Source organism: Hyalella azteca, unplaced genomic scaffold (assembly GCF_000764305.2).
Source record: "Hyalella azteca isolate HAZT.00-mixed unplaced genomic scaffold, Hazt_2.0.2 contig5438, whole genome shotgun sequence".
Lineage (NCBI taxonomy): Eukaryota > Metazoa > Arthropoda > Malacostraca > Amphipoda > Hyalellidae > Hyalella > Hyalella azteca.
The window spans coordinates 1-14,934 of record NW_025935628.1 but is presented as its reverse complement, the minus strand read 5'-3'; the positions used below and the strand labels follow the sequence as shown (position 1 = coordinate 14,934).

The 14,934-nt window shown below is 36.2% G+C and overlaps 2 protein-coding genes across 2 annotated transcripts in view; both read left to right on the top strand.

Annotated features, from left to right (window-relative positions):
* Nucleotides 1-8,465, top strand: part of LOC108682539 — a 10,924-nt gene extending 2,459 nt beyond the window's left edge. Inside the window, exons 3-9 of the mRNA XM_018171726.2 lie at nt 2,619-2,725; nt 4,164-4,360; nt 4,909-5,110; nt 5,909-6,061; nt 6,620-6,735; nt 7,949-8,036; nt 8,280-8,465. Coding sequence (XP_018027215.1) covers nt 2,619-2,725; nt 4,164-4,360; nt 4,909-5,110; nt 5,909-6,061; nt 6,620-6,735; nt 7,949-8,036; nt 8,280-8,465 — 1,049 coding nt within the window. The remainder of the gene's footprint in view (nt 1-2,618; nt 2,726-4,163; nt 4,361-4,908; nt 5,111-5,908; nt 6,062-6,619; nt 6,736-7,948; nt 8,037-8,279) is intronic.
* Nucleotides 8,466-12,013: 3,548 nt separating this feature from the next.
* On the top strand, nt 12,014-14,825 carry LOC125177893. Its single transcript, XM_047880486.1, has 3 exons — nt 12,014-12,091; nt 14,108-14,190; nt 14,556-14,825. The coding sequence occupies exons 1-3, from the start codon at nt 12,016-12,018 to the stop codon at nt 14,769-14,771; spliced, it is 375 nt and encodes a 124-aa protein (XP_047736442.1). The 5' UTR covers nt 12,014-12,015; the 3' UTR covers nt 14,772-14,825.
* The last annotated feature ends 109 nt before the right edge of the window (nt 14,826-14,934 follow it).

Below are 14,934 nucleotides of genomic sequence, written 5' to 3'. Positions count from 1 at the left end.
TGTTCTTATGTCTTATGTTCTTATGTCTTATGTTCTTACGTCTTATGTTCTTATGTCTTTTGTTCTTATGTCTTTTGTTCTTATGTCTTGTTCTTACGTCTTATGTTCTTATGTCTTTTGTTCTTATGTCTTATGTTCTTATGTCTTATGTTCTTAGGTCTTATGTTCTTATGTCTTATGTTCTTAGGTCTTATGTCCTTATGTCTTATGTTCTTATGTCTTATGTTCTTATGTCTTATGTTCTTATGTCTTATGTTCTTACGTCTTATGTTCTTATGTCTTTTGTTCTTATGTCTTTTGTTCTTATGTCTTGTTCTTACGTCTTATGTTCTTATGTCTTTTGTTCTTATGTCTTATGTTCTTATGTCTTATGTTCTTAGGTCTTATGTTCTTATGTCTTATGTTCTTAGGTCTTATGTCCTTATGTCTTATGTTCTTATGTCTTATGTTCTTATGTCTTATGTTCTTATGTCTTATGTTCTTACGTCTTATGTTCTTATGTCTTTTGTTCTTATGTCTTTTGTTCTTATGTCTTGTTCTTACGTCTTATGTTCTTATGTCTTTTGTTCTTATGTCTTATGTTCTTATGTCTTATGTTCTTAGGTCTTATGTTCTTATGTCTTATGTTCTTAGGTCTTATGTCCTTATGTCTTATGTTCTTATGTCTTATGTTCTTATGTCTTATGTTCTTATGTCTTATGTTCTTACGTCTTATGTTCTTATGTCTTTTGTTCTTATGTCTTTTGTTCTTATGTCTTGTTCTTACGTCTTATGTTCTTATGTCTTTTGTTCTTATGTCTTATGTTCTTATGTCTTATGTTCTTAGGTCTTATGTTCTTATGTCTTATGTTCTTAGGTCTTATGTCCTTATGTCTTATGTTCTTATGTCTTATGTTCTTATGTCTTATGTTCTTATGTCTTATGTTCTTACGTCTTATGTTCTTATGTCTTTTGTTCTTATGTCTTTTGTTCTTATGTCTTGTTCTTACGTCTTATGTTCTTATGTCTTTTGTTCTTATGTCTTATGTTCTTATGTCTTATGTTCTTAGGTCTTATGTTCTTATGTCTTATGTTCTTAGGTCTTATGTCCTTATGTCTTATGTTCTTATATCTCATGTTCTTATGTCTTATGTTCTTATGTCTTATGTTCTTATGTCTATGCCATGTCCTATGTCTTATATCATATCCTTTACATTTCTTATCTCGCATATCACGTCCTCCACATTTCTAATGCTCTTATGACTTATGTTCTTCAATGTTCTTTTGATTTTTGCAATCATGTTCTTTTCTTTGGCTTTTTTCAATTTGATTTTGGCTGACTGCCAAAAGGCAGGCACTTTGTAGTTATCATACATTTTTAAAGTGTATTATCATACCTTAAAATCACTTTTATATACTTTGAAACAATGTTTGTTGGGCAGAATTTTGATACTTCTTGGAATAGCGAATTATTCTGCTGTCGCGAACACAAATTAGAAAATCAATAAGAATAGTAAACATGGAATTTAACGAAAGCTTTCAATACCGACGCGTGAACGAAAGAACTTCTTTGTTCGCTAGTGTCAGTGTCACGCAAAGACGTCGGATTTTTTACGTAAGCTGCTTCGTCGTCGTGGCCATCATCATTATCATCATTCTGTGCTTCATCTACAGAGCACCGAATGGCGGTCAGAACGCTACGCATCTTATTAATACAGTATTTAGAATTAATAATATCACTCGTTTGCTTGAATCGCAAATTCACTAAAAACTTAAAAGCAAAGAAAACTCCACAAAAATTCATAGTATCTTTAGAGAAAACGTTTCGGAGTCCAGCTCCATCGTAAGTTCGAAAATTCTAGAACACAGATAAATCAATGATTAGTACAGTCAAGATTACAACGAAAACTGGACTCCGAAACGTTTTCTTTAAAGATACTATGAATTTTTGTGGAGTTTTTTTTTGCTTTTAAGTTTTTAATATTTAGAATATATCATAAATATGTTTAAACAGACTTCACACGATTCAGTTCATGCCTTGCAAGCGGACTGGGTAAATGATGTCATGTATTTAACTCTATAATATAATATCGTTTCGTTAATATTTTTTGGTAGCAGGTTTTACGAAGCTTGCTCTACCACCATGCAGGAGGTTATGTTGAATAATATTGAATACCCGGACCAGCTAATGGTCAAATGGTTGTGAGAGATAGGGTCAATAAGACTGTTGAAGTAAAAGTTTGTTATTATTTTGTATAAAAAGATTGACTGTGCCTTTTTCTTATTTTTTTGTATGCATCAATAGGACATATAATTTTTTTTAATATTATGGTGTATAGTGTTAGCCTGATAATGCTTGTATATTTAATTCTGAACTGATAACGGTACTGATCACCGAAAAGTCGACATAAATATATTATGCATTTTCTTGTCTTCAAATCCTTCGTTATATTTTTCAATATATTAGATAATTCATACTTTTCCATTTGTCTTGAATAGTTCGCAGAAAACTTGTGTCATTTTTGAGCTGCATTACGGGGATTTTGGAATGCGCAAGTACGACTGAAAAAATTCAGAAGTAAGACAATTTATGTGTTTTTTTTCTGACAAATAACTTCTGTTTTATTTCTGGTGCCCAGCTCTGTCGCAAGGCGGCAAGGGGGCACAGCTCAGCCCTGACGTGCAGACGCTCTGCGACGACTTCTGGCAGTGGCGCCTCCAGGATATGCCAGAGTTTGCAACTTTCGTGAGTCGCAACTTTTGTGAGATTCGATCTCGTTTCCTTCCCTGCTTGTGCTGAACTTGTTGCGCTCCGAGACATGCATATCTTCTGTAAGCCAGTTCTAAAATTGCAGGAATCGGCGACAGGCCAAACATGGCCTAATTTTCTACGCCAAGGCTGCTATGTTATACCATATTGTGCTATACTGTACTATACTATACTATACTATACTATACTATACTATACTATACTATACTATACTATACTATACTATACTATACTATACTATAATACTAAATACTAAGTCCACTAGAAATACTGTTAATTACACTCCAATCTCATAAATTTAATTGGATATTCAACGATAGTTATTATTTTTTCCATTTCGTGGCAAAAAGTAATCAGTTTTGATAGCAGAGTTAATGAAGCTCGTTGATTAGACCTGGTAAGCAAATAATGTTCCATCATATCATTGCGTCAGCTATGGAAAGATCGGGTTCCAAAGGCCGGATCCCTTGTGAATCAAGTCACGAAAAGTTCAAGAATCGGCAACAGGCCATGGGCCTATTTCTTTAACGCCGACACTTCTATTCTATTCTATTAAGCTATGGTAAATCTTAGCAGTTATTGAGAATGGAAATCTTTCTATCTGCTTCGCATTGCACAATTCTCGAGTTTAAGTGGCTACTGCGGCCGCTATCTGTTTGTCGTTGTTTGAGAACCACGATTTTCTGTGCATTTTTAGTGATCATTCGAACTGTTTGTTTGTATTTTGTGTCATCAAATATATGCTTGAATTGATTAATGTTTTATCTTTCAGTTTTACTGGCTTTATCATCTAGAGAAAAATACTTTTATTCGCTATCATTCGGTTTTTCAAATTTGTTTGTCGTGATGCACCTTGTTCTTCACTGGTGGTTTTCCTTTCGTTAAATAGTGTTTTTTGTGATATTTGTTGATTTGTGTTATGATATTTATAAACTTCGTGATTATATTGGTAGGAATAACTCAAGTACAACTACCGTATCTTTTCCAAGTTATTATTTATATTCTCAGTACCTCGCTTATTAGTTAAATTCTATGAGCGCGTTGACTCGATTAGGACGCGTCTTTCGCTGCGGTTTCTTTTTCATTTTTACTCTACATCATAATCTCTATCAGTGCATAATCTCTATCAGTGCCATCAATAAAGTGTTAATAATACCTATCTCACTTTTTTGCTCGGTTTAAGTTCTGTTTGTCAGGCTGGTGCCGCAGTAATAGCGTATACATGACGTCATTGTAGCGCTTACATTCAGCGTCACTTAATTCATTATTTTCGCCTGCGCAGGTCGGTTTTTTACAATAGGCTATTCCTGCCCCAGCGTCACTTAATTCATTATTTTCACCTGCGCAGGTCGGTTTTTTACAATAGGCTATTCCTGCCCCAGCGTCACTTAATTCATTATTCTCGCCTGCGCAGGTCGGTTTTCACGCTTACAATGACCGTCTCGACGACCTCTCCATGGAGGCGTATGAAAATCGGCTCAACAAAGTGTATGAATTCCTGGGACGTGTTGATTTTTTGGCGCCAACTTTGACTGAACACGAGGACATAGTGAACATGAAGGTTCTGAGGGATGAACTTACCACGTTCATCGAAGGATATCAGTATAAAAAGTAGGTTGTTGAAAATTTTCGAAGACGAAGAATCACAACGAAGAATCTATTACCCAAATGTTAAAAAATAAGTTTCAGACCTAAGGGCTAAATGTGTTAAAGGCTGGCCATAACTTTACGATGTGACAAAATTTGAGTGAAAGATTTTGAAACCATGACACCGTTTTCTTCTATAAGAATAATAAATTCTGAAGTACCGCAATTCCCACGGGATTATCCGTAGAGTGTTTCTCAGACTCATCAAACTCTTTAGTATGAATTATAGTCTCTATTCTTGATAAATACTAACATTTACAAACGAAACCTTCTAAATATACCACAATGGCCCGCGATGCTAAACATCAGTAATATCTTTACGTATTGCGGTGCTTAGACACGAGCATGCATTGTCCTGAACATCTTGGTTTCGTGCATCCATTTGTAGGAGGGTTTAAACTACGATAGATCCACATTATCATCATATATACTAGCATTAACTCCAGTGATTAGGATCTCAGATACAACTAGCATGTATCTGCAGACAAATAATTGACACACACTCTCCGTAGTTTCTACTTGGCCTTGAACAACAAAGAAGGGATCCAGGTAGACCTGGTGGCCCGGACTCTGTCGTGGATGCCTCTTGTTACTGTGGCGGACTACAACACGATGCTGGCGCGCCTGCAGGCCGTGCCCACGCAGGTCACACAGATCATCCAGCTTCTCTCTGCTGGGGTTGAGGCCAACATCACTAACCATGAGCTCAGCATGGTGAGATCAAAATGGACAAGGTGGCCCAGTGGTTAAAGTGCAGAGTACCAAGATTGGCGCAGAGAGGCGCGGGTTCGATCCCAGCTCTGTGCGCCAGTTTCTCGTCAGAATCGGCAAGGAGGCCGGGCGGTTAAGCACAGCAGAATTGCAGCAGTGAGTTGCGAGTTCGAGATCTCAAAATGCTGTGAATGTTCTGCGATGTTAAGAATCGGCGACAGGCCTACGGCCTAATAAACGCTGAAACCGCTATTATAATTGTTATATTATTATAAATATTTTGGGGAGTTGTGAGGCAGCTGGACTTCGTAGTTCATAAAAGTGTTTTGATCAATTATATTAATGTTGTTTCTTTATTGGAGGATCGGATGTCTAAGTAAAGAAGCATTCCAATAATCTTTTAAAAGTTACGTAAGTGTCGAAGGGCCAAATTGCATTAGGATGGGGAGATTGGACTACCAATTAACAAGCTTTCTTTATTTTGTGCACAATTAACAAAGATAGAATTTATTATTGTAAGGGATCTTTTTTGTATTAATATTTATAAATATTTATTTTATGGAGGAATGTGTAGAAAACAACTTTCAGCGTTATTCTCGTGATTTCCAAAAGATTATATAACTAAAGTATTTTTATACCTGTAACCAAGATTTTCCAGAATGTTTTTTTTTAAGAAAAAACTTGGGTTTTTCCTGTTAGTTACTGATTTTTTAGACTGTTTAGCGCAATAACAGTTCTTACAAAGCTTTGATTGAGCTTTAAATCTCTGTATTGACTTAACATAAGAATCTAACTCTGCAGAACAAAGTCCCATCGCAACTTGAAGAGTTTTTGGTGATTACGCCTGAAGAATCGCCGATATACAAGCAATTCTTCTCAGAGTTTCCTGCCAACTTCACACCTGATGATGTAGCTGCCATCCAAGCGAGCGCCAAAGCCGTTATCTCAGACTCGGTGAAGTGACTCGACGTTTGTATACATTTTACATTTTAGATAAAATTTTAGATAAATTTGTATTGTTTGGTAAAAATAGTTCCGAATGACGTTTGTATACATTTTACATTTTAGATAAAATTGTAGATAAATTTGTATTGTTTGATAAAAATAGTTCCGAATGACGTTTGTATACATTTTACGACACAGACTGGAAGCATACGGCCATCTAGATTAATTTTTTATTGTTTAGTAAAAATAGTTCCGAATTTGATCAGATGATCTATCGGTAAAACTCACTTTGACGAATGGCAAATGGCATCATACTTATTTTTCATTAAAGCTCAAGAACCTCACATAAGTTTAGAAGCCGCTTATACCATTATGCGCCACTTCAATACAGTTCGCCAATAATCTTTCTCTCATGAAATTCTCCTGGTAACTACAAACCTCTACATAATACAATGAACTTTTACTATCTCTGCGGGAGTGCAGGTGATCCCAGCAGGTAACTACAAACCTCTATTTATTACAATGAACTTTGACTAATAATGTTTGCAATAATAATGAACTTTGCAGGTGATCCCAGCATTTGAGGAGCTACACGCCTACGTGAGCTTGCAGTACGTGACGCGGCCAGACATCGCCATCACCTCCTTGCCGAACGGCCAGGCGCTCTACGCCCAGATCATTAAGTTAGTGTGCCCTATTGCTGCATATACGATAAAGATAATTATCATATATGATAATAATGATAATTATACGCAGCTGCCCGGAATTTATACGATTATATATATGAATATACATATATTATATGATATATATATATATGATTATATATATATTATATATGATTATATATATTATATATATATGATTATATTAGGAAAAGAATCGGCGACAGGCCACATCAGGCCTACACTGCAGCTCCGAGATCACTATGTTATGTTATGTTATGATTAATTGCATGCGATTGTGTAGCCAGGTTAAATGAACTACATAGATGCGATGAGGGGAATGACTATTTTGTTTCAAATATGCGAGCAGTTGAAAAGAAAGCACGAGAGCTGCAGCAATACTTTTCGACAGACCCAAGTCATACACATTTACCATATAGATATGAATCTCTCGCAATGGAGTTTAGGATATTCGAGTTGCGGTAACTTTCATCGTGCTGATACGACATTGTATTGATAATCTCTGAGGCGACGAAAAACTTTGTACTTATAATATGTACAAAGCTCTAAACTTTTACTAATATGTTCAAAACTTGAAAAGCTATCGAAATGGTTTCTGGTAGTCTGCCCGTTCATATATAATCAGATATATACCCAGATCTGAGATAAATATCTTTATTTATTTACTGTGCCATTGATAAAATGAAATATAATGAAAACATTTTAATAAGAATGTGCCATTTTTAGGATAAATAAGAACGATAGTGATATTAACAATGATAACAATAATTAAAGGCTTATTGCGGTAGAGAAAGCAGAAGCAAACGACTAAAAATATTTAATATGTATCACTGAAAGCTAAAATAACTTGGGTGTTTTGGTGAGGCCGAACTGATGAATGCTTTTCAGAATGCTTATGATGAGTTGGTTTATGTTGACGATAGATATTGTTGACGCTCCGAGTATGAACGCGTTCAAGAACAGACTAGACAAGGCCATGCATGAGCATATGTTCAGTCTTAAAATGCCTCGTACCCTACGGAACAACTGATATCTAGAAGCGATTTTAAATCTACCGTCCGTAAGGCCAGTCTAGTCAAGAAAAGTACAAGAATCGGCGACAGGCCTATCCAGGCCTATTTATTTAATGCCGAAGATACTATACTATACTACTATACTATGAGTTCACGGGGTTCAGATTTCACGAGCTCGGCTTTTAATTATGCTTCAGATTCCACGCTGGCCTCGAGAAAACCCCAGAAGAAATTCAGCAAGTTGGCTTCAATGAAGTAGCAAGGATAGAAGCCCTTATGCAAGAGGTTTGCTAATCATTTTCTTAATAATCTCTTATTTAGAACTTCATACACAACTCCTTATTGACGTGTGAATGTAGAGAAAGGTTTCTGCAAAAATCTTCACGTAAATCATATGCGTTACTTAAAGTCTATTTTCATTGAAATTAGATTCCTATAATTTAAATCTCATTTCCAAATATTATTAGATATAATTCAATCCAAATATTAGATTGATATAATTTAATATCCCATTTCGTTGTTACGTAGATCGTGTACGAGCTCGGCTACAACATGTCGACCCAGAACTTCTCCAACATGATCCTGAACGACCCTGCCAACTTCTACACCACAGAGGAAGATCTACTGAACGGCTTCCGTTACGTCGTCTACAACGTTACCACGCCCGCCGTGCCGCTCATCTTCAAAAACATCCCGTCTGCTGAAATCATGTGAGATTCATGGCTTCTTTATCTAACTTATTTACATAACAGATTTGTCTCTTTATTGAGGATCTGTATATATTTACATCCCAGATTTGTCTCTTTATTAAGGATCTTAATGCAGGTTTCGTTGAAGACCAGAGAGAAAATCTTCTGCCAAACTACACTAATGTTATTAAGGATCTGTATATATTTTCTGAATTAAAGTTAGCGTTCAATTTCGTTTATTGTCGAATGGCGATATAATGAATTCATAATATCGCCATTTTGTTATCATATTATTAAGCAATTATAATATTGGTGTGATGAATAAACACACTTTCAAGGTCTGAAATGAATTGGGTTATAGGGAATTGGTATAGGGTTCAAACACTGGCCAAGTATTGACGGAAATAAATGGTTTAATTTTTAATTATATTCCGGATGCGTTGGCTCATAGAATAAAATATAATATAATATTATAATATAATAGAAAAGAATAGAAGAGAATGGAATAGAATAGAAGTGTCGGTTCTGAAGAAATAAGACCATAGCCTGTTGCCGATTTTTGTACTTTTCGTGACTTGATTCACAAGGGATCCGGCCTTCTGAACCCGATCTTTCCATAACTGACGATTGTTTGAGATAGCTGCTAGACTTATTGCAAGGCTCGTAAGGTGCTTGGCAATACAAAAATGACTCATGGCCACAATCACGGGTAATATACGTCACCGAATTGCATCTTACTTGACCAATTGAATAATCATTCATTATACTTCAAATACTTTGAGCACTCAGAGTGTCGGTCGCCTAAAGATACTAAACTTTCTCAAAATAAAATATTTGGTTTGGAAAGAAACACTTTTGGGTTGTCAATAATATTTACATTGTCTTTATCAAAGTTATGACAGATCACCGAAGGCACCACTGAGAGCCACCAATTGAGTGAATTCCTCTCACCGTAATACACGCGCATGTGTCATAGTATAGTATAGTATAGTATCTTCGGCATTAAATAAATAGGCCTGGATAGGCCTGTCGCCGATTCTTTTCCTTTTCGTGCCTTGTTCACAGAAGATCTAAAATCGTGTCATTTGACCGTATTTTTTCATGACTGACGAAAGGCATGGATGCAAAAATCTCCACAAATCGTAACACATGCAAGAAAACTTGCAAATCTATCCTAGTTATATAATTGATCTTATGCAAAAAAATCCAGGTGCTCGGAGTAAAAATATATCAGGAGATGCATAACACGACAGCATCCACAACCTCACTGTTAGATTCGTAGAATTTATTCTTGCAAATTCATAACCTCTGTTCCTTGTGTTTATAATAGACATTTTCTCCGTATGATATTGCCCGCTATGGAAATGTGACTGTCACTGGTTTATGGTGCTCAAATTTTGCAATTAAATAAAATGAACTTGTAGCCCGCCTCATACAACCTAGCGAAATCAACGCAGGAAGGTGAACCTTCAGGTAAGTTGAACTCTCAAAAAAGTTCTTCTGAAAATAGTTAACACAAAAATTTGTGACTGAAAATGCAAGCACGAGTCGTAAGCATAATTTCAACACACATCGAATGACTTCATACGAATATTAGTCAAAGGCTTATTTTAATGCTGTAAGCAATATAAATAAATGCTTACAATTATTGTAGAACTTCGTTCATTTTTACCGCATTTTCTCATTTATGGAAAAAATGCATTATTGTGCTCGCCATGTCCGTCTGTCTGTCAGTCTGTCCGTCCGTCTGTCCGTCCGTGCCCTCAAGTTTTCGTCGACGAGAAAATGAGCTCTCTGTCACGCACTGCAGTGAGTACTGAGTTATATTTTTCTTACTTTGCCATATCGACTTGATGTGAAAAACTGAGAAGATCAAATAATTATACCTTTGCTTAAAATGAACACAGAAGTAACAAAAAATGTCCATGACTCATTGTATTATTCATCTTGATGACGTTTGCATGAAGTTTATGGGAGCTATATAATCATTTTGAAACATAATCTTGATTAGCTTTTTACTTTTCATACTCCGTCTTTGAATTTGGAATTTACGCGGACATATGCTTGTTGCTTCTTATTATTATGCCAAATGTCATATGGCTTCTTATTATGCCAAATGTCATATGGCTTCTTATTATGCCAAATGTCTTGTAAAAAATAATTTCCATACCTTATATTCCGCATCAAAGTAAAGTAAAATTCATTAAATTTGCATGTATTTCCATTGAATAGTTATAAGGAGATAATTCCAGAAAAATTCCCACTAAATTGTTATCTTTGAACCAAATAAGTGTTGGAGACATTCAGCATAAAGACTGCCGGGCACAAGTGTTCAGAACTCGTGGGTCCGTGAGCAGTAGAACATCAGTCAGAGGGCGAGCACCGTGAGTGGGAGGTGCACTACCAAAACTTGCTGTAGTGCTCTACCTTATGAAGATCATATCGTGCAAGTAGTGATATCGTGAACTGGATCAACATATTTTACGCATGATATAACTTTTTTGTATCTTAATACGTTTCTCCTGAATCTAAGTGACACTGAATCTTTCAGCGAGTGCAGCTCGAATTGAAAATTTGTGTAAAAATTTAGCATGGACACCCAAATGAAGAGTACACTATTCTTTATTATTCCGTTTACGTCATAGCCTAAGATTTTCATAGAATATGATCATAGATAAAAAATTATTTTTTTAATGACTACGTTTGCTGTTCGGGAATATTAACAAAAATGTGAATCGACTGCACAGGCAACAATGCCCCGTACCTCGAATTAGAGAAAAATTAATTGCGCTGCATAATCTTATTACTTTTTTACTTGAATCATTTAATCAAAACTTGCATGACCAACGAACTTGGTACACTGTAACAAATGCTGCTTCATAAGAGTAATTTAACTAGAGGGCTTAATAATAACTATAATTATTATCTGAATTCATTAAAATTTCCTACGTTCGAAGTTAAACACTTGTGAGGTTTTAAGAATGAATCGATTGTGCACAATTAGCAGATGCCCTAAAATTCCCCCAGAGTTTTGGGAAATTTTATATTCTTCCGTATATCTAACTTAACTTCGTGGTGCCATGCACCATCAATTTTTTTTACATCACGAATATTGTAAGCTTCATATGCGCTATTAAAACATTTCAGTCAAAGGACCGAATTTAAATTGGTTGCATACTTACTTAACAAATCATTTCCTGTAGTACCATCTCACATGACTCATTTTATTACGTTGATTGACTTAGATGAGTTCATAGTCACGTGACGCGTACATTGCGTCATGCATCCCATCATAGGGACAGCTGGCAACCATGGTCTTTTGGTTGTTCTTCTATGTTCTTGTTTTATGGTCTTCCATGTTCTTATGTTCTTATGTCTTATGTTCTTATGTCTTATGTTCTTATGTCTTATGTTCTTATGTCTTATGTTGTTATGTCTTATGTTCTTATGTCTTATGTTCTTATGTCTTATGTTCTTATGTCTTATGTTCTTATGTCTTATGTTCTTACGTCTTATGTTCTTATGTCTTTTGTTCTTATGTCTTTTGTTCTTATGTCTTGTTCTTATGGGCTCCTATGCCCTCGAGTCTCCTAACTTACCCTACTTCAGGAGTGCCATGGAGGACAGGAACTACGGATACGCTCCTTCAAGGCAAGTTCTTTTGTCAAATAATAACATAACATAACATAACATAACATAGCATAGTGATGTCGGCGCTGAAGTGTAGGCCTGATGTGGCCTGTCGCCGATTCTCTTGTTCATAGATCTAAAATCGTGTCATTTGACCGGATCTTTTCATGCCTGACGATAGTTTGAAATAGCTACTCGACTTCCACCGGGTTCGATATGGTACTAGGCATTTCAAATCTGAACATATATTTTTCCATAGCTTTTTCTAGTCTGTTCTTGAACGCGTTCATACTTGGAGCGCCAACGATGTCATCGGGGAGGCTGTTCCACATGTCGGAGATTCGAAGCGAGAAGAAATGTTGGCGCGTGGAGAATGAAAATTATTTTTTCAACTACTATGGGAGATGTTCCACACTTTCAGTAATATATTGTTACTAGGTATTAATTAATGCATTTTTTCGCCAAGTCATTTATAAAATCATTTAATTTTGAGGAATTTCAAGAGAAAATCAAGCACTGCATACTTTCAGACAATTATTTGTAATAGATTTCATCACTGAAGGTGCATTAATATTACGTGAGCTTTAAATATTAGGGGAAAAACTATCTTCCTGGTACTTTCTTTTACGCATTCACTTTCGCAGAATCAAAATCTTCTCATGCATATTCAAAATTACGAGAGAAAGCGAACCCTTAGTGTCAAGGTTTCCAAAATAAGAAAAAAAAAACAAGCTTTCTTTTTAGAAATTAGCATTTGAGCCTTGAAATAGGAATTCATTTGTTTCTATGTTTTTTTCCGATTTCTTGAGGTAGACGGATTTGTGAAGTCTGAAATTGAGACTTTAATACATAATTAATAGTTCGTAACGGTCAATCATGGCTTCCACTCCTAACGGACTATTTTTTGCGGGACATTTAGTCGCTTCAAGTTCTAATAAGCGTCATAATTAGCATAATATAATGAAGTTCGTGAGACTAAATCAGGNGGTAACGCTGTGTACTAGGGACTAGGAAACAATGGTAACGCAATGTACTAGGGACTAGGAAACAATGGTAACGCTGTGTACTAGGGACTAGGAAACAATGGTAACGGAATATACTAGGGACTAGGAAACAATGGTAACGCTGTGTACTAGGGACTAGGAAACAATGGTAACGCAATGAACTAGGGAACAATGGTAACTCAATGAACTAGGGACTAGGAAGCAATGGTAACTCAATGCACTAGGGACTAGGAAACAATGGTAACTCAATGAACTAGGGACTAGGAAACAATGGTAACGCAATGAACTAGGGAACAATGGTAACTCAATGAACTAGGGACTAGGAAACAATGGTAACTCAATGAACTAGGGACTAGGAAACAATGGTAACGCAATGAACTAGGGAACAATGGTAACTCAATGTATATTAGAATTAGGAAAATAATGTTAAGTACACACAGCAGCCATTTTTAGGTTTCAAGCGCAGGGGATTCGATCGTAAGACGGTATATATCGAGCAGCAAAAACTATTATACCGGTGTCCAAGTTGTATACTTTTTCTAACGTGACTCTTAAAGTTTTTTTTCTTCTAACGATAGTTGTTTGGGCACTCAAAAATTTTTTCCATTGATCTCTGGATTGAATTTCTATCGACGCGTACTACGTGGTATAGAGGAGTGTATATCGAGAATAGTTAAAAAGAAATGACGCTACTCTGTATACAATCATCGTATCGGTTTTGAAATTTAACCGAACAAAATATAATGAAGCTTCGAACTTATCTCGTGACTCTCAATCAAGTAGAGTTTTTTACTAATTATTATTTAATAAGCGGAATAGTTTGAATTGCAAGCTAGGAAATCTGAACGTTTGTGTCCCCGCCAGGCATGCACGCTTTGTCGTATCGGTTTTGAAATTTAACCGAACAAAATACAAGCCTCGAACTTATCTTGTGACTCTCAATGAAGGAGAGTTGTTTTTATTAATTATTATTTAATAAGCGGAATAGTTTGAATTGCAAGACAGGAAATCTGAACGTTTGTGTCACCACCAGGCATGCACGCTTTGGGCTGGACGAGGCAGGAAGCTGTTGATTACATTCTGCAGTACACCGCCCAGTCGGCGCTCGAGGCCGAGGTGAGCTCTGTCAATCTCCTCAGTGTCATGTCTAATTTTCCCTTCAAAAATTTTTATTCATATTTCCCATTTCGCTTCGTCAACTTTCGCTTCCGCCTTTTCCGTCCGTATTTCCCACTTAACTCCTCAGTTGTCTTCAGCTCATAACATAGCAAAGTTTGAGCTAAACGGGCTTAAGGCCACAATCGACTAGTCGAAAAAAATGTTCGTTGCATGCTAATTTATTTTCTATCGTTGTATTGTTCCATTCTGAAAACAAGTTTCCAACTATTGCAATAAAGGTCAACGCCGTCCTTATTGTAACAATGCTATATTCACTTTGAATTAGATGATTTATCAAGTAAAAGCTTTAATTTTGTTCTCAGAACGAGGTTGACCGCTACATCACGTGGCCGGGCCAGGCTCTCGCCTACAAGTCCGGGCAGCTGCAGATCTCGAGCTTCAGGTCGAGCGCCGAGCAGCAGCTGGGCAGCGAGTTCGACATCAAAGACTTCCATGACGTCATCCTTGACAGCTTGGGACCGATGAGTGTCGTCGAAGAAGAGGTTAATGAGTGGATTGCAAGCACTCTTAATCCCTGAGAATGTATCAGATTTTGCTGCTCCTTGAATATACTTAATAAAGAGAAAACTTAACAGAACGTTCTTTCCTTGAAGTAAATATCTCAAGCACTCTTAATCCCTGAGAATGCTTAGGTTTTGCTGCTCCTTGAATATACTTAATAAAGAGAAAACTTAACAGAAC